This window comes from Eptesicus fuscus, chromosome 5 (assembly GCF_027574615.1).
Source record: "Eptesicus fuscus isolate TK198812 chromosome 5, DD_ASM_mEF_20220401, whole genome shotgun sequence".
Taxonomy (NCBI): Eukaryota; Metazoa; Chordata; class Mammalia; order Chiroptera; family Vespertilionidae; genus Eptesicus; species Eptesicus fuscus.
The window spans coordinates 46,702,786-46,722,190 of NC_072477.1; the positions used below are offsets into that span (position 1 = coordinate 46,702,786).

General features: G+C 43.4%; 1 protein-coding gene across 2 annotated transcripts in view; it reads right to left on the reverse strand.

The window, feature by feature from the left end:
- Nucleotides 1-19,405, reverse strand: part of USP3 (ubiquitin specific peptidase 3) — a 104,197-nt gene that overhangs the window by 10,340 nt on the left and 74,452 nt on the right. For both annotated transcript variants that reach the window (XM_008139144.3, XM_054716167.1), the window contains 3 exons: nucleotides 14,520-14,666; nucleotides 6,449-6,555; nucleotides 5,969-6,049 (listed from right to left, as the gene is read on the reverse strand). In XM_008139144.3, the coding sequence (XP_008137366.2) occupies nucleotides 5,969-6,049; nucleotides 6,449-6,555; nucleotides 14,520-14,666 (335 nt within the window). The remainder of the gene's footprint in view (nucleotides 1-5,968; nucleotides 6,050-6,448; nucleotides 6,556-14,519; nucleotides 14,667-19,405) is intronic.

A 19,405-nucleotide genomic window follows, 5' to 3' on the forward strand; every position in this document is an offset into this window, starting at 1 on the left:
CAAAGGACCTGTATGCATGCATATAAGCCTATCCAACGGTTAAGTTCAACAGGGGATTGGGGCATGCATGGGGAGAGGGGTGGGATGGGAATGGGGGGATGAGGACAAATATGTGACACCTTAATCAATAAAGAAATTAAAAAAAAAAAATGGGAAATAACATGTTATCTAGAATGTGGAGAAATTAGAACCCTCATGCATTGCTGATGAGAATGTCAGATGGTGCAGCCACTGAGGAAACCAGTGTGGTGGTTCCTCAAAAAGTTAAACATAGAATTACCATATGATCTAGCAATTTCACTCCTAGGTCTACACCCAAAAGAAGTGAAAGCAGGGACTCAAACAGGCATTTGTAAATTTATGTTCAAAACAGCCCTGTTCACAATAGCTAAAAGGTGGAAGCACCAGGCCCTGCATCACCTGCTCCTTTTCTGCTAATGAAGTCCCCTTCCTCCAGCAACCTTCTATCCCTCAGCTTCTCGCCGTCCCCCAGCATTTCTTGCTTCCCAACATTTTCTTCCTTCTACCTTTTTGAGAAGCTAAGACTTACAGGGTGACCACAAAAGGGTCCCACCGCCTATTTACACGAGATAGCGCAGAGTTTCCTCCTTTTCATGTGAGGTCATGTGATAAACCAAAACAGAATGAAAGGCCCATCCAAGCATGTCAAAAAAGCAATACAAGCTGAGCCTGGTTTTTCAAGCACTCAGTTTAAAAAATGGTGGCCCAGCTGCCTCTAGGAGCCTTTTTTTTCTTTTTACACCTCTCCCTGCGGCTACAACAGGCTCAGGAACCCCACAACTGCTACTGGACCCAGACAATGCAGCAGCCTCACTGTCAGCTGTATCAGGTCCGAAGGCTGGTGTGCCCGGGGCAGCCACTAGGGAATTTCAACAAAGAAGCAACATCATACACTCTCGCTGAGCTAGTGCGGAACTACCACAGTCACCTCCATCTGGGTTTTTAAAAGCTTCTTAAGCTCTTCTGAAAACCTAATGCCCATTTGTAATGGTTTCTATGGGTTAAAAAACAAAACACAAAACATAGTTTTTTCCCTAAAGAGTTCCAACTGCTGCCCCTTTATAAAACAGCTTTTAAATTCATTTTTAAACAAAAATATTCTTAAAGATGGTATTTCTGGACAGTGGGCTTATAAGGAATGGGTGTTTATTTTCCTCTCTGCACTCTTGAATTTTCCTTGTTTGTAATAAGGAAAACCATTATGAAAACACATCCACACACATATCTCTTTAAGAGGAAGACTGCCTCAATACAGCATCTCCTCTACACTCATAGATTTGACAGTTGCCATCTATAATAATAAAAGTGTAATATGCAAATCGGTTGAACAGCCCAACAGCAGAACGACCATCCAGACGACCATGCTATGACACGCACTGGAGCCAGGCCAGCCAAGATGGGCATGATGCGATTGGTCAGGGGGGCCCCACCATCGCCCCATGATTGCCCCACAGAGGAAGGCCCAGGCCACACTCTTCGGGGTGACTGATCAGGGGTGGGGGGTGGGGGAGGGGGGCTCTGTGATCCATCGCCCCAAAGAGGGAGGCCCAGGCAACCAACAGGAGGGCTGAGGCGGGTGGGTGGGGCCTCCCTCTGCAGGGCGATTGATCACAGGGCTCCGGACTGCAAGAGGGCACAGGCTGGGCTGAGGGAACCCCCACCCCAACCACCACCAACCGAGTGCACGAATTTCATGCACTGGGTCTCTAGTTTTAAATATTTGAAAAGTCTGACCCTAAATGTACTATAGTAATATTTTGCAGGAGCACAAATATGAATTTCACCTCAAAGCTTATATATGGAAGTGAATTATCTCTAGTAGGTACCCACAGTCACATCTCAGCAAAGCTTTGTTCTCTATTGACCTTCACTTCTCTCATTAAGGACCTCAAGAAGCTGCTTAAATTTTCATTTGTATTTCATGAGGGGGAAAAAATGTCTTGGTGGTTTTTGAAACTCCTAAGATTCTCAAGGGTTTCAGGGCATATATTTCACAAATGTCAGTCTTCTACATTATATTAACTGTTAAATAGGATCCCTATGGAAAGCAAGGAATAAAACTGGTTTGTTGAAGTCATTAAGTCATTTTTCTGTATTATGTAAATTTAATTTAGCAAAGCAGTAATTGGGAAGTATGCATGAATTAATCCACATTTTTATTCCTTTCAAATAAATACCTAATTATAAAGTTGACACAAGTTAAAAAAATTCAAACAATATAAAAGAACACGAAAAAGAAGTCACAATTCCATTTATTCCTGAATCCCATTCCTTAAGATAATCACTGTGAACAGACGGTGTATGCTGTTCAAGAATTTTAATGCTCATACGAATGTTTTATTATCTTACACAAATGGATTAATTCAATATACATACATCCATGGAGTGTTTTATTCTACAATATTTTCTATTTATCTTTCTGTGCCTAGGCTATTCATCAACTTTAGATTTCTCAATTGCTACATAGTATAATTTATTGAGCCAATGCCCTATTGTTGGGCATATAAATTGTTTCTGATTTTTTGCAGTAACAAAGAATGCTCCAATGAATATCATTTACATATGTTACTGTCCGCATTTGCAAGTGAAATTACGATGTCTAAGGAAATGCCTATTAAAAATGATCACTACCCTCCAAAAACTGTACCAATTTATACTCCTAACACCAGTATGAGAGGCCACTTTCAAAAATTTTCACTAACAACGGCTATTATCTATCATTTTGACCAATTTTGTTTTACTTATACTTGAAAATGTGCGACATTTTTCAGATGTTAAATTGACCATCTGCATTTTTTCTTCTTAATATACTTTGCCCAAGTACTCTTTCTCATATATGTTACAAATGTTTGTTTCAAGTTTATTAACTCGATCTGCCAATTTTCTTGTTTGTAGTACCAATCAACCACCTAAGCTGTGTCATGCACTCTCCAGGATGGTCTTAAGAAAGGAAGGTTGGTATTGAAGCATCTGGGATGGGTAATAAGTGCAATGCTACAGAGAACCATGAATATGACCAATTCGGGCTAGGGGGTGCGAGTGGGGGGACACAGCAAAAAAAAAAAAAAAAAGGAAAGAAGCCTGAACAAACCAGTGTCTCTTGGGGCTTCCACCAAAGATCATCTGGATTTACTGGGTTTTGTTAAATATTAGGAAATACTTTTTAAATATATACCCACATATTTATATCAAGGAACAGTATTTTTTTTTTAACTAATGCCAATATTAATACTGTTCTTATTGGAGATATTTCAAAATAAAGTCAATCCAATTTAAATTATGTAGTTTTAGGCTCTCTAATTCCTTTAATAATTTAACTTTTACTGATTCCCTCTAACTGATTGAATAATATTTATTTTATGACTAGAGGCCTGGTGCACGAAATTCGTGCACGGGGGGTGGGGGTGGGGGGTCCCTCAGCCCAGCCTGCACGCTCTTGCATTTCGGGACATCCCTTTTACAATCTGGGACCGCTGGCTCCTAACTGCTCGCCTGCCTGCCTGATCGCCCCAACCCCTCTGCCTGCCTGCTGATCGCCCCTAACCACTCACCTGCCTGCCTGATTGCCCCTAACCACTCTGCCTGCCTGAGCACCCCTAAATGCTCACCTGCCTGTCTGATCGCCCCTAACCACTCTGCCTGCCTGCCTGATCACCCCTAACTGCTCGCCTGCCTGCCTAATTGCCCCTAACCATCTCTGCCTCAGCCCCCCTGCCACGGCTTCATCGGGAAGGACGTCTGGAATGACATCCGGAAGATTGTTAGGCTGTCTGGTCTAATTAGCATATTACACTTTTATTATTATAGATTAAGTTCACCTGTATTCACATGCTACAAATATAAAGTATATCTGATATCAAGTATATTGTGATATTTAAAAAATTGATCTCAAGCCAAAAACAGTTTTGGAGAAACACACAATAGCCTATATATTAGGAGGAAGTGGAGTGGATAGGGCTTCCTTAAACTTCTTCTGTACTCCTGTTCAACAGAGACAATCGGCACTCACACAGGTGGGAACAAACTGAAAGCATCTATGAGGGTTGGTTTGCTCTTGTTTCTCAGAGTAGTCCAGTGCCTTTGACAGTCATCTGCTGAGAGATTTCCAGAAACTACCGGAGCAACAGTTCTACAAGCAAAACTCCGCTGCTCCTATTTAACAAGCCAAATGCCGCACAATGCACCTGTGACACAGAGAAGCTTGCCCCGCCCCAAACAGCTATATTTTCACTCGGATAAGTTGATTCTAGAGCAGTGCTGTCCAGTAGAATTTTCTGCAATAATGGAAATGTTCTGCATCTGTGCTGTTGAATACCATAGCCAATAGCCACATGGTTCTTGAACACGTAAAATATGGCTAATGCAGGTGAGCAACGAAAAATTTTAAACTTCATTTTAATAACCACATGCAACTGTGGTTGCCATACAAGGCAGTGCAGTTTTCAAATCTCTTCTTTAAAAAACAAACAAACACAAAACCTTCCTGCCTATCTATCTATCTATCTATCTATCTATCTATCTATCTATCTATCTAAAAAGCCAGCGACCAGACACCGTTAACAACTGTAACGACCAGTCGTTATGATACCCACTGTGGCCAGCGAACAGCCCAATCAGGGGTGGGGCCGGCCAGCCAACCTCCTGCTGCCCTCCCCCGCCCCCCCCCCCCACCCGGCCAGCCCTGCCCCTGATCGGCCTCCCACCCCAATCGAGGGCGGGGCAGCCGGCCAACCCCCCCATGGCCCCTCCCCCCAGCCAGCCCCACCCTGATCGCCCCACCTACCCCAATAGGAGGTAGAGCCAGCCATCCAACCTCCTGCAGCCCCTCCCTCCAGCCGGCCCTGCCCCCGATAAGCTCCCACCACCCGGATAGGTCCGCAGCCCCTACCCCCAGTCAGCTCCACCCCCGATCGGCCCCCCCACTCCGATCAGGGGCAAGGACAGCAAGCCAACCACCCATGGCCCTTCCCCCAGGCCGCTGGCATCCAATTGGCTACCCACCCCATTCAGGGATGGGGATGGCTGGCCAATCGCCCTCGGCCCCTCCCCTCAGCCAACCTGGCTGTGATCAGGCCCTGATCAGGGCCAGCCTCAGGGCCAGCTGGCCAGCCAACCTCCCACCATCTCCTCCTCCCGACAGGCCCAGCCCTAATTGGGGCCGGGCCGGCCTGACCCCACCCATGCACAAATTTGTGCACTGGGCCTCTAGTCTAACTATAATTGTGACAATACTCCCTAAAACAGTTAAAGGGAAAAGAATTACTTTTAGTCAACATACAATTTAGGGCAGAAATTATGTTGCTTGCCTTCAGTGTACAGTTGCTTAATGATAGAACATGTACTAGGTCCTCTTTTTTCTATCCTAGTTTCTTCTTTTTATGACTAAAAAGAACAATTAGTCATTATAGTGGCTGGTGAAGGATAGGTCTTTTGCCTTGACTAAAGTAGTTAATATTCATCAAGGAAAAAAGTTGTTCAAAATCTTGCAAAGTAAATGTAAATTTTAATATTCTTGCAATTAAAAGTAGGGCCTATGTTTACCCAATGGTAGTATCAACAGATTTCTCACACTATTTGTCATACAAAAGCATAAATAACACCATAATTCATAAAACTTTGCTGAGTGTTCTTTCTTCCTGTGGATGCTAGTGGGATAACCATAGAATAATTCTATTTCATTAGGTCAGAAAAGGTTTTGTTATGAACTTTCAATTTTAAAAGAGAAAAGTGAGAAATGTTTTATGCTTGACCTACTATCTCTGAAAGGCATTCTCATTAAACTGATTTTTTTTAGACAGGAAGAGACATCCAGGTTTGATTTTTGTTAAGTTACAACACAAATTCATTAAAGTGATTAACAACACAGCACATAGTGATGGAACTTACAAATATATTCGGGTATTTCAGAGGGAAAAAAGAATTCTAGGACATTAATTTAATATCTTACCTCGTAATGAACAAACTGGTCCATTTTCTTGATTCTTAGAGCGCTTATTTCTGAATTGACTTGGAATATCTAATGAAAGGTCTTAAAAGGAAATAGGAAAACAACTGTTAAAGTCATATAACTCAAAAAGTAATTTCAAAAAAATTAAAATAAATATATATATTCCTTTATTCATTTCAGAGAGGAAGGGAGAGGGAGAGAGAGATATAAACATCAATGATGAGATGATGAGAGAGAATCATTGATCGGCTGCCTCCTGCATGCCCCTACTGGGGATTGAGCCCACAACCCAGCCATGTGCCCTTGGCCGGAATCGAACCTGGGACCCTTCAGTCTGCAGGCCGATGCTCTATCCACTGACCCAAACCAGCTAGGGCAAATGATGTATTTTTAATGATTTATCTTCACTGTCTTAATTTTCAAAGGAAATAAAATTATTTTAATACAATATCATATCTCCACATACCAAATATGTCTTACCTAGGAATGGATCAAACTTTCTAGATTCTGTCCCACATATAAGGCAGTTAACCTCATTTTGGAGAATGCCTCCAAATATAGCCGTGACAACTGTAGATGCTCCATTTCTAAAGAAAATCACATAAGAAAACATCTCAGTAAAAAAAAGACAATAATTTGTATTTAAATTACAAAATAATGCAAAAACTTTAAATCTATATAAATGTATTCTAAATAAAAGGGTTAAGCCATTGTTTGGCCTTCCCCCCAAGCTGTCTTCCAATCCACTACTTTCTCTAACATTAACCGACACTAGACATTTGCCACTCGTAACAGGAGTCACACTCAAGGCCAGAGAACACCTTCCCCACAATAATATGCTGAAGAAAAGTGGGAACCTCTCATCTTACAGGGAGCTCTCAATTCCTTTACTCAATCGGAAGTAGATTTCCATTTTTCAGATGGTCATCTGTCAGGTTTGGGGAAAAAGAAGAAATTTAATACTTATTTAGTAATTACTGGGGGAGTTCTGACTTCACAATTGAGTGCTGTATGTTACTGTCAACAAGACTTAAAAAGCTCACTTAAAATATTATAAATAACTAGAGGCCCAGTGAAATTTGTACACAACGCGGGGGGGGGGGGGGGGAGCGTCCCTCAGCCCAGCCTGCGCCTTCGGGGGATGTCCGACTGCTGGTTTAGGCCCAATCCTCATAGGGCATAAACCAACAGTCAGACATCCCTCTCACAATCTGGACACTGCATGCACCAGTGACCATACTTTTCATACAGGTGAAAGGCATCTTGCTGTTGTATGGTCAGCTACATTTTTTTGCCCTGATTATAAAAAGTAATACATAACATGATCCTTCTGAGGCAGTAGTACCATTTTTCTTATGGGTGGAAAAACTGAAGCAGAGAGAAGCTAAGTAATTGGCTTTGTCACACAGTTATTAAGTGTCAGAATCAGGGCTGACCACAAAATGTGCAAGCCAGAGTCCATGCATGTCATCGCTGCATCATCCTGTTTTTTCAGTGTTAGAGCAGCCTTGCCAGGTTTTAATTTTTAAATCTAAGAGACTGTTCCCAATATATAGGGTAGGGTTCCTAGGCCTGGCCGGTGATCAGGGCCAATCTGTGGGGTAACTGGTGGGCAGGGCAATTGGGGGGCCTCCCACTGGCACCAGCCTTGGCTTGCGGCCTGGTGCCGCCTGCTGGCTAGCCCTGCCCCCCAATCCCCACCGACAGTCACCTCCCTCTTGGGGGCCAGATGCTCAACGCAGGAGCTGCATTGAGCGTCTTCCCCCTGGTGGTCAGTGAGCATCACAGCGACCAGTCGTTTTGCCAGTCATTCTGCTGTTGGATCAATTTGCATATTAGGGTTTTATTATATAGGACTAGAGGCCTGGTGCACAAAATTCGTGCATGGGGGGGTGTCCCTCAGCCCAGCTTGAACCCTCTCCAATCTGGGACCCCTCGAGGGATGTCCGACTGCCCGTTTAGGCCCGATCCAAGTAGGATCGGACCAAAACAGGCAGTCGGACATCCCTATCACAACCCAGGACTGCTGACTCCCAACTGCTCGCCTGCCTGCCTTCCTGATTGCCCCTAACCGCTTCTGCCTGCCAGTCTGATCACCCCCTAACCACTCCCCTGACAGCCTGATGCCTAACTGCTCCCCTGCCAGCCTGATTGTCCCTAACTGCCATCCCCTGAAGGCCTGGTCACCCCTAACTGCCCTCTCCTGAAGGCCTGGTCACCCCTAACTGCCCTACCCTGCAGGCCTGGTACCCCCAACTGCTCTCCCCTGCAGGCCTGAGTCCCCCCGCAACTGCCCTTCCCTGCAGGCCCGGTCACCCCCAACTTCCCTCCTCTGCCGGCCTGGTCACCCCTAACTGCCCTCCCCTGCAGGCTTGATCACCACCAGCTGCCATCCCTTGCAGGCCTGGTCCCTCCCAACTGCCCTCCCCTGCTGGCCATCTTGTGTCCACATGGGGGCAGGATCTTTGACCACATGGGGGCAGCCATCTTGTGTGTTGCAGTAATGGTCAATTTGCATATTACTCTCTTATTAGATAGGATAGCGGCCTGGTGCACGGGTGGGGGCCACCTGGTGCCCTGAAGGGTGGCCCGGATCAGGGTAGGGGTTCCCTTGGGGCGTGGGGAAGCCTGGACGAGGGGCCTGTGGTGGTTTGCAGGCCAGCCACGCCTCCCAGCGACCCAAGTGGAGGCCCTGGTGTCTGGGGTTTATTTATCTTCTATAATTGAAACTTTGTAGCCTTGAGTGGAGCCAAGCCTTCTGCTCACTCCGTGGCCGCAGCCATTTTTGTTGGGATTTATTTATCTTCTACAATTGAAACTTTGTTGCCTTGAGTATAGACCTGGGCCAGCTAGGGTGGCAGGGAAGCTTGGCTTCCTCCATTGCTGGGGGCAACTCAAGCCTCCTGCTCTCTCCATGGCCGCAGCCATCTTGGTTGGGTTAATTTGCATACTCACTGCTGATTGGCTGGTGGGTGTGGCTTTGTGGGTGTAGCAGAGGTACAGTCACTTTGTATATTACTCTTTTATTAGATAGGATTCCTTTGTGGAGATCAAGAATACACTGCTTTAATAAAAAAAAAAAATTAAAAAAACCAATTGCCCTAATGTTAGTGAACCTCTTGTTGCCTCAACTTCATCAAATGTAAAACAGGAACAATGTCTATTTCCTTCAGAGGCCTGGTGTGAAGATGAAATGAGTTATGTATGTATAGTGCATTTAGGCAAGTGCTTACCAAAAAGAAAGCCCTTAAATAATTAGGATCATACCTGCTTTTTGCTCTTATTTCCTTAAATACATATTTTGAACATGTACCCCACTTTTTTGACAGCTGCGTGGCATGACACAGTATGCACTTAGAATGAACACAAAAACAACTGAGAAAGTGTGGTAGTGAGAGCATCTATCCTGCCTAATAAAAGAGTAATATGCAAATTGACCCTAACTCTGCTACACCCACAAGCCACACCCACCAGCCAATCAGAGTGAGTATGCAAATAAGCCCAACCAAGATGGCTACAGCCACAGAGAGCAGGAGGGAGGTTTGGGTTTCCCCGGTAACAAAGGAAGCCAAGCTTTCAGCCTGCCCTTGCTGGCCTAAGCCTCCACTCAAGGTTACAAAGTTTCAATTATAGAAGAGAAATAAATCCCAACAAAAATGGCTGCAACTACGGAGCTGGAAAGAGCAGGAGGCAAGGGTTGCCCCCCGCAATGGAGGAAGCAAAGCTTCTGCAGCCCTGGCTGGCCTAGGCCTCTGCTCCAGGCTACAAAGTTTCAATTATAGAAGGTGAATTAACCCCAACAGAAATGGCTGCCGGCCATGGAGCAAGCAGGAGGCTTGGCTCCGCTCCAGGCTACAAAGTTTCAATTGTAGAAGATACATAAATCCCAGATACCAGGGCCTCTGCTTGGGTCCCCGGGGGGTGTGGCCAGCCTGCAAACCACCACAGGCCCTTCACCCAGGCTGCCCCACACCCGAAGGGAACCCTCAACGTGATCCAGGATACCCTTCAGGGCAAACCAGCTGGCCCCCACCCAGGCACCAGGCCTCTCTCCTATCTAATAAAACAGTAATATGCAGATTGACCATCACTCCAACACACAAGATGGCTGCCCCCATGTGGTCAAAGATCCTGCCCCCCTGTGGATACAAGATGGCCGGCACAAGATGGCCAGCAGGGGAGGGCAGTTGGGAGGGACCAGGCCTGCAAGAGAGGGCAGTTGGGGGCAATCAAGCCCGCAGGGGACGGCAGTTAGGGGTGACCAGGCCGGCAGAGGAGGGAAGTTGGGGGTGACCGGGCCTGCAGGGAAGGGCAGTTGCGGGGGGACTCAGGCCTGCAGGGGAGAGCAGTTGGGGGTACCAGGCCTGCAGGGTAGGGCAGTTAGGGGCAAACACGCTGGCAGGGGAGCAGTTAGGCATCAATCAGGCTGGCAGAGGAGTGGTTAGGGGGTGATCAGGCTGGCAGGCAGAAGCGGTTACGGGCAATCAGGAAGGCAGGCAGGCGAGCAGTTGGGAGCCAGCAGTCCTGGACTGTGAGAGGGCAGTCAGACATCCCTAGAGGGGTCCCAGATTGGAGAGGGTGCAGGCTGGCCTGAGGGACACCCCCCACCCCCCCCCCTGTGCACGAATTTCGTGCATCGGGCCTCTAGTCCTATCTAATAATAGACAAATATGCAAATTGACCATACCTCCGACACACCCACAAGCCACACCCACCATCCAATCAGAGCGAGTATGCAAATTAACCCAAACCAAGATGGCTACAGCCACAGAGAGCAAGGTTTCCTAGGTAACAGAGGAAGCCAAGCTTTCTGCCAGCCATTGCAGGCCTAAGCCTCCACTCAAGCTACAAAGTTTCAATTATAGAAGGTAAACAAATTCAAACAAATTCAAACAAATGGCGGCAGAATGGAGCTTGAGAGAGCAGGCCAGGGTTGCCGCCGGCAACAGGGGAAGCAAAGCTTTCCACACACCCTGGCCGGACCCACCCGCTTAAGGCAACAAACTTTCAATTATAACCCCAACACACATGGCTGCGGGCCTCGGAGGGAGCCCCAGGCTTGGCTCTGCTCCAGGCTACAAAGTTTCAATTGTAGAAGGAAAATAAATTCCAGATACCAGGGCCTCCGCTTGCATTGCCAGGGGGCGTGGCCTGCCTGCAAACCACCACAGGCCCCTCGCTCAGGCCGCCCCATGCCCCAAGGGAACCCCACCCTGATCAGGGACACCCTTCAGGGCAAACCAGCTGGCCCCCACCCCTGTACCAGGCCTCTATCCTATCTAATAAAAGAGTACTATGCAGATTGATCATCACTGCAACACACAATATAGCTGCCCCCATGTGGTCAAAGATCCTGCCCCCATGTGGACACAAGATGGCCACCACAAGATGGCCAGCAGGAGAGGGCAGTTGGGAGGCATCCGGCCTGCAAGGGAGGGCAGTTGAGAGGGACCAGGACTGCAAGGGAGGGCAGTTGGAGGTGATCAACCCTGCAGGAGAGGGCAGTTAGGGGTGACCAGGCCGGCAGAGGAGGGAAGTTGGGGGCAAACAGGCTGGCAGCAGAGTGGTTAGGGGGTGATCAGGCTGGCAGGCAGAAGTGGTTAGGGGCAATCAGGAAGGCAAGCAGGCAAGCAGTTGGGAGCCAGCAGTCCTGGATTGTGAGAGGGATGTCCGACTGCCCGTTTAGGCCCGATCCCTGGGATCAGGCCTAAACGGGCAGTAGGACATCCCTTGAGGGGTCCCAGATTGGAGAGGGTACAGGCTGGGCTGAGGGACAACCCCCCTCCGTGCATGAATTTCGTGCACCGGGCCTCTAGTATATATATAAAAGCCTAAGCGACTGAATGACCGAACAACCAGTCGCTATGATGTGCACTGACCATCAGGGGGCAGATGCTCAGTGCAGATGCTGCCCCCTGGTGGTCAATGTGCTCCCACAGTGGGAGCACCACTCAGCTGATCAACAGGCACCAGACACAGGGCTCACGACTCTCCCAATCGCGACTGACTGGGCGTGAGCCTGCAGCAGGCACAATGGGGCCAGGATGAGCGGGAGTGGCAGGCAGGAGTGGCAGGCGGCATTGGACTGCTGGTTTCAGCCCAATCCCCACAGGCCACGCCGAGGGACCCCGCTGGAGCACAAATCTGTGCACCGGGCCTCTAGTGCTATCATAATAGCACATGCAAAGCACCATTCTAAGTACTTTGTATTTATTAACTCAGTTGACTCACACAACAACTCTATGAGGTAGACATGATTATCCCCATTTCACAGACCAGGAAGCTGAAGTCCAAAAGGTTAAGTAACCTGGCCCAAGGTCACACAGCTAGTCTGGCCTAAGCAGCTGTTCTTAACACTATGCTCTTGCTGTTAACCAATATAATATTAATGAATACTGAGGTTGTTTCAACATTTTGCTGTCATTAATAGTACTACAACACACACATATCACCCTTTGTGCACTTATACAGCTAACTTCAGCCAGTAAATGTTTCTATGTTAATAGAAATTTGAGGTGCTTTCTGACACTTGCAATCAATGATGCTCCTAATACACTGAGCTGTACTTTCTGAATTGCTCTGAATCAACTGCAGTGATGAGATAGGCAATTCTATTATTTTAAACATTTGCTTCCTTTGGCTTCCTTCCTTTACTGGAAAAAGAAATATATTGCAGCTCTATTATTTTTTTTAAGTTGTTCATAAGATATTTGGCTTTTGTTTAGAAGTTAATCAGAAAGGGAAGATATATTGGGAACTGTAGAACACAATGGCCACTTCAGGTGTTACGTTTAGTATCTGTGTCATAAACAAAAGGCATACCCAAAAAATAACTACTGAAAATAAAGATTCTGACTGATCCTTTCATACTGACTCACATACAATGCTGCCTTTAACTTAAAGAGAAACCACTTTATTTCAAAGCAGAACATTTAAACTCAGTGTACTCCTTCCTTTATCATTTCTGCCTCTGAGAAAAGGATACCAAATCAAGTCAAAATACAAAACAAAATTTTTCATTTAATACTATTTTTAATTTGGTGCTAGCACCAAGAACAATTCTCCCAGACATAGGTAATTCCTTTTCTTTTCTTTTTTTAATTAAAAAAATTTTTTTATTGAGTTTAGAGAGAGGAAGGGAGAGGGATAGAGAGATAAAAAGGTCGATGAGAGAGAAACATCGATATTGAGCTCACAACCCAGGCATGTGTCCTGACCGGGAATCGAACTACCAACCTCTTGATTCTTGGGTCGACACTCAACCACTGAGCCACACCTGCAGGCAGGCCCTTCCCTTTCTGTACTAGATTCTAACTGGAACCATAGCTAACTAGGACCTGGAAGGTCAAACATTTGAGAAGTATGGAAATTCATATTGGTTACCCTTCTCTGACACAGCCAGATCAGCTATGAGGCTGCTAAGTCATTAAAAAGACCTTATCTTACTAAATCAGACTTAGCAACTTACAGGCAATACTACAACAACCTCTATATATTTCCTATTCTTTCTTTCTTTTGGGAGTTCGTCTTATAAATCCTTTTCCTATATAGGTCAACACAAACTTTTCAAAAATACAAACAGAAGAAAACTACAATTAACTAATATCCAGGCTCAAATATCATAAAACATCTATTTCTCAAGCAAAATAAACGTAATAATCTCAATGTCTATTCTGGGTTATTAGTACTGAAAAAGCAATCCAAAAGGTTTATTTTGTTCATATTGAGAGGTAAGAAAAATCTTCAAGAACTTACAAATTCCTCAATTTCAATCAAGAACAGATATACTTAAAGAAAATTCAAGTCCAAAATGGGGCATTAGGAAAATTCACATTCAAATATTTTAAGCCTTTGTTTTTAGTGAACAAATATAATTATTTTTTTCTCTTTTATTTTTTTTCTTTTTTTATTGTTTAAAATATTATATATAGTAGTACATATATCTCTTTTTTTTTTCCCCATTGACCTTCTCCCAGCCTTTTTTTAAAAAATATATTTTATTGACTTTTTACAGAGAGGAAGGGAGAGGGATAGAGAGTTAGAAACATCAATGCGAGATAAACATCGATCAGCTGCCTCCTGCACACCTCCTACTGGGGATGTGCCTGCAACCAAGGTACATGCCCTTGACTGGAATCGAACCTGGGACCTTTCAGTCCGCAGGCCGACGCTCTATCCACTGAGCCAAACCAGTTAGGGCTATAATTACTTTTAATATACAAAAATTAACTCTTTGAGCCATTCTTCAGTACATTTGGAGGAAAACTTTTAAGTGCTAAATTGTACAAATATTTTCTTTTCTTTTTTCCAAGTTTTAAAATGATCTATCCCAAATAACAATCAGAACTACACCAAGATGCAAATACAAGATGCCTCTGGTCTGGAAGTGAGAGGCATGTGCCAGCCAGTCCACTGGTCACAAAGTTCAAGAGCAAACATTTTCAGCAAAGATTAAGGAAAACTCTCCGCCTTCCATTATAAATCTAACAAACAGTAACACCAACAGAAATATCTGAGTTCTTCTAAAACAGCCAAGGAAACGAAATCTTACATGCAACATTTGTTACTTGCAGACAGGGTAGAATTCTCCTGCAGAATTGGTGAGCAGGAAACACCATTGAAACCGCCCTGGAGTTCCAAGTGCAGATGGTCCAAAAGGTAGCGCATGAATTCATGGGCATCCTGCTGCTGATAGCCCCTGAAACAAACAGAAACAGTCTGTCATGGGGGAGGCTCCACCTGCCCAGCCAAACCCACAAGAGGGAAAAGCGTGGGGCGGAGATATAGTCCCGCGCTCAGAGCTCAGACACAGGGAGGCTCCTGGAGACTTTTCATCCCCACGTGTTCTATGTTTTACACACAAAATTTCTCAAGAAAAATAATTCTACTGTTTGAAAATATGAAATATTAGAGCTAATTGGACTTGTAGTGATCTCAACTGACCCCAACTTTAGAGATGAGGTAAAAAAGGGGGGTGAGGGTGTGATTTGCCTAAAGTCCTGCAGAGACAGAGCTATAACCCATGTCTCTCTCCTGGATGGACTCTGAATCTTCCCACTGCCACATTGGCCCCTCGAGAAGATGCTCAACTGTTAAAATTTCACATCTTAACCTCACCATAAAACTAGATCTAAACCACCACCACATGAAATAAGGAATCTAAAACTAATTCTTTAGATTGAAAGATACTAATTTTTAAGCACTGGCTGAAAGGAAAAGAAAAATTTTCTAAAAAGTTAAAAAGACATCTAACATTCTATACCTAAATCCTAATCTCGATTCCAAAGACACTTTTAAATAAACACCTTTAAAAATGCATTGACTCATACACAATTATTCTCTATCCTAAAATTTGAATATCTATAGCAGCATATTCTTAGGTTACTTCTTCCACTGTATTCAGATAGGAAATTACATGGAATTCTTATACTAATGCAGATAGATGACAAGTAAACAGAAATGAAGGCTGACAGAAAATAAAGCTGATACAACTGGAAGGTCACAGAGGTTTATGTAGATAAAATAAATCAAGCAATGAAATACAAGGTACTTGCATAAAACTGTTGATGGAAAAGACTTCTGCCTACATTTTGCCAGTATGGAAGGTTCTCTTTAATCTATCCTCTAAATCTCAAGGTTTTCTGGCTTGGTCTTGAGTCAAAACTTCCACCGCTCTTCCAGGCAATGGTTTCATAAACAAAATTTCTTTCAACCAGAGTTTCCCTCAATCTATATTTTCCCCCTTTTCCTGAAATTTCTCCTGGAAAGAAGAAATTATGAAAATAGTCTGCCTAAACAATGGAACTTAAATCAGAAGTCACTTTAGCACTGCACTATAACTTTCTCTGAACTACTTAGCTACTAATTATCAGTATGTGTTCAAATATTTCTTCTAAGATTCATATGAATAAATGTTAACATTCACAGTCAAAACTATTCATTCAAAGTTGGTAGTTCCTTTATGTACCTAAGGAGATGCTTTAAACCTTTTCAATACAACATCCCTTTTTTTTTTTCATAACTCAAAGGTATTATTACTACTTTAGGACATGTGTGAAGTTCTACACATATAAAAATAGTTTCGTTCCTTCACCAAAATAACCTGATATCTAATAATCATGTTTCTAAAATGGATTATGAAAAACCAGTCAGTACTTTGTAGTTATGCCAAATTTGCATTTTCATCAAATACGTTAAAAAAAATTATGTTCCTAATGTATACTAATGAATGTTTCCAACCACACCATGATTTTATATTCTTTTATCAAAATAGATTATATTGTTTATTTTTTACCATTAGGAACACATTTTTTACCTACATGAGATCATGGAACACTCAGCATTTTTATAAAGGTAAGTTATGGGTTTTTGTTTTAATGTGTAATCTTTACCAGAAAACAGTCTCTTTTAAGACTAGGAAAATTTTCTGATTCTGACTAGAGACATTTACAATTCCATTTTTAAACATTTAAATAAAACCTTTTATTGAATTATCTGGAAGTCTTAATATTATTTAGTGTGTTAAATTCAACAAACTTCAGTTAACTTTTTAATTATTTGCCAAATATACAATATGAGCTTCAGAGTTTCCTCCGTAGTCAACTTACGTTTCTCTTGTTTGTTAATCACATTAAAGGAAATACTGCTCTCATTTGGGTGCAGTATTTGTGTTTTGTATACAGATTATTTCATGGATGTCACCCAAACATGTTTGTGAGTTATTGAGGAAATGAGTATATGAAGAACCCACTGGCATCTCTGATAGAGCAGAAATGAGAGAAGACAAAGGGAAATAAAAGTGGCTCCAATTTTAGCACTTCCTTATCTTCACTTGTTTTACCTTAAAAATGACCTCCTTCTCCTTAATGTCTACAGAAAATCTGTGTCCTAAAGATGCTGTGAGAAATAACTGTTGGAGAGCACACTGCAAATTTAAAAAGCCTGAAGGGTCATGAACCATCCCTTCTGAACGAGAGGCTGAGAAGGGCAATACTGAAGCACAATGGATAGGCACATGGGGCAACTGGCTCTTCACAACAATTTTTGGCACAATGAGGCAACCCATATTTACCCAAATCTTTAAAAGAAAGATGCCCCAATAAAGAATGAATGAAGAAAATGTTACTTTGCCCTGGCTGGTGTGGCTCAGTTGGTTGGGCATCTTTCCATGTACCAGGAGGTTGCCGGTTCCATTCCTGGTCAAGGGCACATGCCTGGATTGCAGGCTTGATACTCGGTAGGGGCCGTGCAGGGGGCAGCCGATCAATGTGCTCTCACATCGATGTTTCTCTCTCTGGCTCTCAAAATCAACAAACTATTCTTTAAAAAAACACACACAAAAAAACAAAATCATGCTCACAGTCGGGCTACAGAAAATATAAAGGGAAGAGATGTGGGCAAATTTAGAGGAAAAGTAGAATTCTACTGAATAAAAGTTTCATAATGTTTCTAAACTCCCAATTAAGAATGAGGGACCTGAGTCATCACGGGGACCAAGCAGAACAGTATGGAGTTAGTTGCTGGCCTCACTCAGGCACGTGGACAAATTACTGTTAAAAGATCTATCATTAACCAACCCCACAAAGACCTGGTTCTCATACTGGTCCTGACATCTACTAGCTGTACAAGACTGAACACATTGCTCCTCCTCTGTCTCATTGCTGTCTTCTTTAAAATGGGGCTAACACTTCCTGCCTTGACAGGAATTTTGTTGTGCTTTTTAATGAAGATCAGATATAAAAGACCTAAAGTGCTAGGCACATAGTAGGCATTCAATAAATGATAACTAGCCCTAGCTGGTTTGGCTCAGTGGATAGAGTGTCAGCCTGTGGACTGAAGGGTCCCAGGTTCGATTCCGGTCAAGGGCATATGCCCAGGTTGCGGGCTCAATCCCCAGTAGAGGGCGTGCAGGAGGCAGCCAATCAATGATTCTCTCTCATCACTGATGTTTCTATTGCTCTCCCTTCCTCTCTGAAATCAATAAAAATATATTTTAAAAATAAAAAAAATTAACTATTTTATACAATAAAACATAAAGATTAAATCCTATCAACAGTTTAACTAGGTATGTCAGAAATTTTATATTAAGTCCAAACCAGATCAGTAGTAACTTAACAATCATTTTCACCTTTCCTACTTAAGAGCCAAGAAATCTTAAAATTCTTATAAAATTAGTCTCTCCTGAGAGGAGATTTAAATGGCATGATATACATAAAAGAAGTTTCCTTCAAAACAAAGATCAGGGGTAACAATAGTCAATCACAACAACTTACAGTTCTTTGAAGTTATTACCTTTTAAACATTTCTTTATACTATCCATATATCTAAATAGAGCAAGATTTATGCTAAGTTTCACTAAAGCATGCTGATTTAGTTTAAAACAACAAAGCAAGGAGAGGGATGTACATTAGGTGCCTAAATCATGAGTAGTAAAAACCATGATTGCTTCAGAAGGATAAAATCAACAAGGTGGTAATAGCTATTGTCAAACACCTGCAGTGCCCCAAATCTGCTATTACCTGAAGTGCCAGGGCTGATGAATAAAATAGGACTAAGATAGGAGGGGAGGTAGGGTTAGTCAGCAGGGCTCTTTCCCTACTCAAGCGAGGCTAGACAGCGAGGCTAGACAGCGAGGCTAGACAGCGAGCACAGAAAACACAGGGACTCTGAAGCCACATTAGGATGGGACCCAGCAACCTTCTGGAAAGTGAATCCCAATGGACTTGACTACAGTCTCCCAAAATCTTCAGGACCCAGAGCAGAACTGTGGATATAATACCATAGACATCTACTGATTACATTTGAATTTTTTTAGTTGAAATAACAAGATAGTGTATGATAGTAATTATTCTTTATAAGGTTTTGAAAGAATCAAGGAAATTTTGTCCAGTATGTTTTCCTAGAGCACATTAAATAATTCATAAGGGCTTTAAAAAGAAACTTTACTGTTAAGAGAATTAAAGATATCCCCTCTTCTCTTCTCCCACTGCCCCCACACCCGTTTCCTGCCCCACCCCAGGCTTTCACCACCCTATTGTCTGTGTCCACAGGCAATGTATATGCATATAAATTCTTTGGTTAATCTCTTCTCACCCCCTTCCCCGCTTCCCTCTGAGATTTGTCAGTTTGTTCCATGTTTCCATGCCACTGGTTCTGTTTTATTCATCAGTTTATTTTATTAGATTCCACATATAAGTGAGATCATGTGATATTTGTCTTTCTCTAATTGGCTTATTTCACTTGGCATAGTAATCTCCAGGTCCCTCCATGCTGTCTCAAAGGGTAATAGATCCTTCTTTTTTACTGCTGCATAGTATTCCATGGTGTAAATGTACCACAGCTTTTTATCCACTCATCTACCAATGGGCACTAATAATCAGAGAGATGCAAATTAAAATGACAATGAGTTATCATCTCACACCTGCCAGAATGCCTACC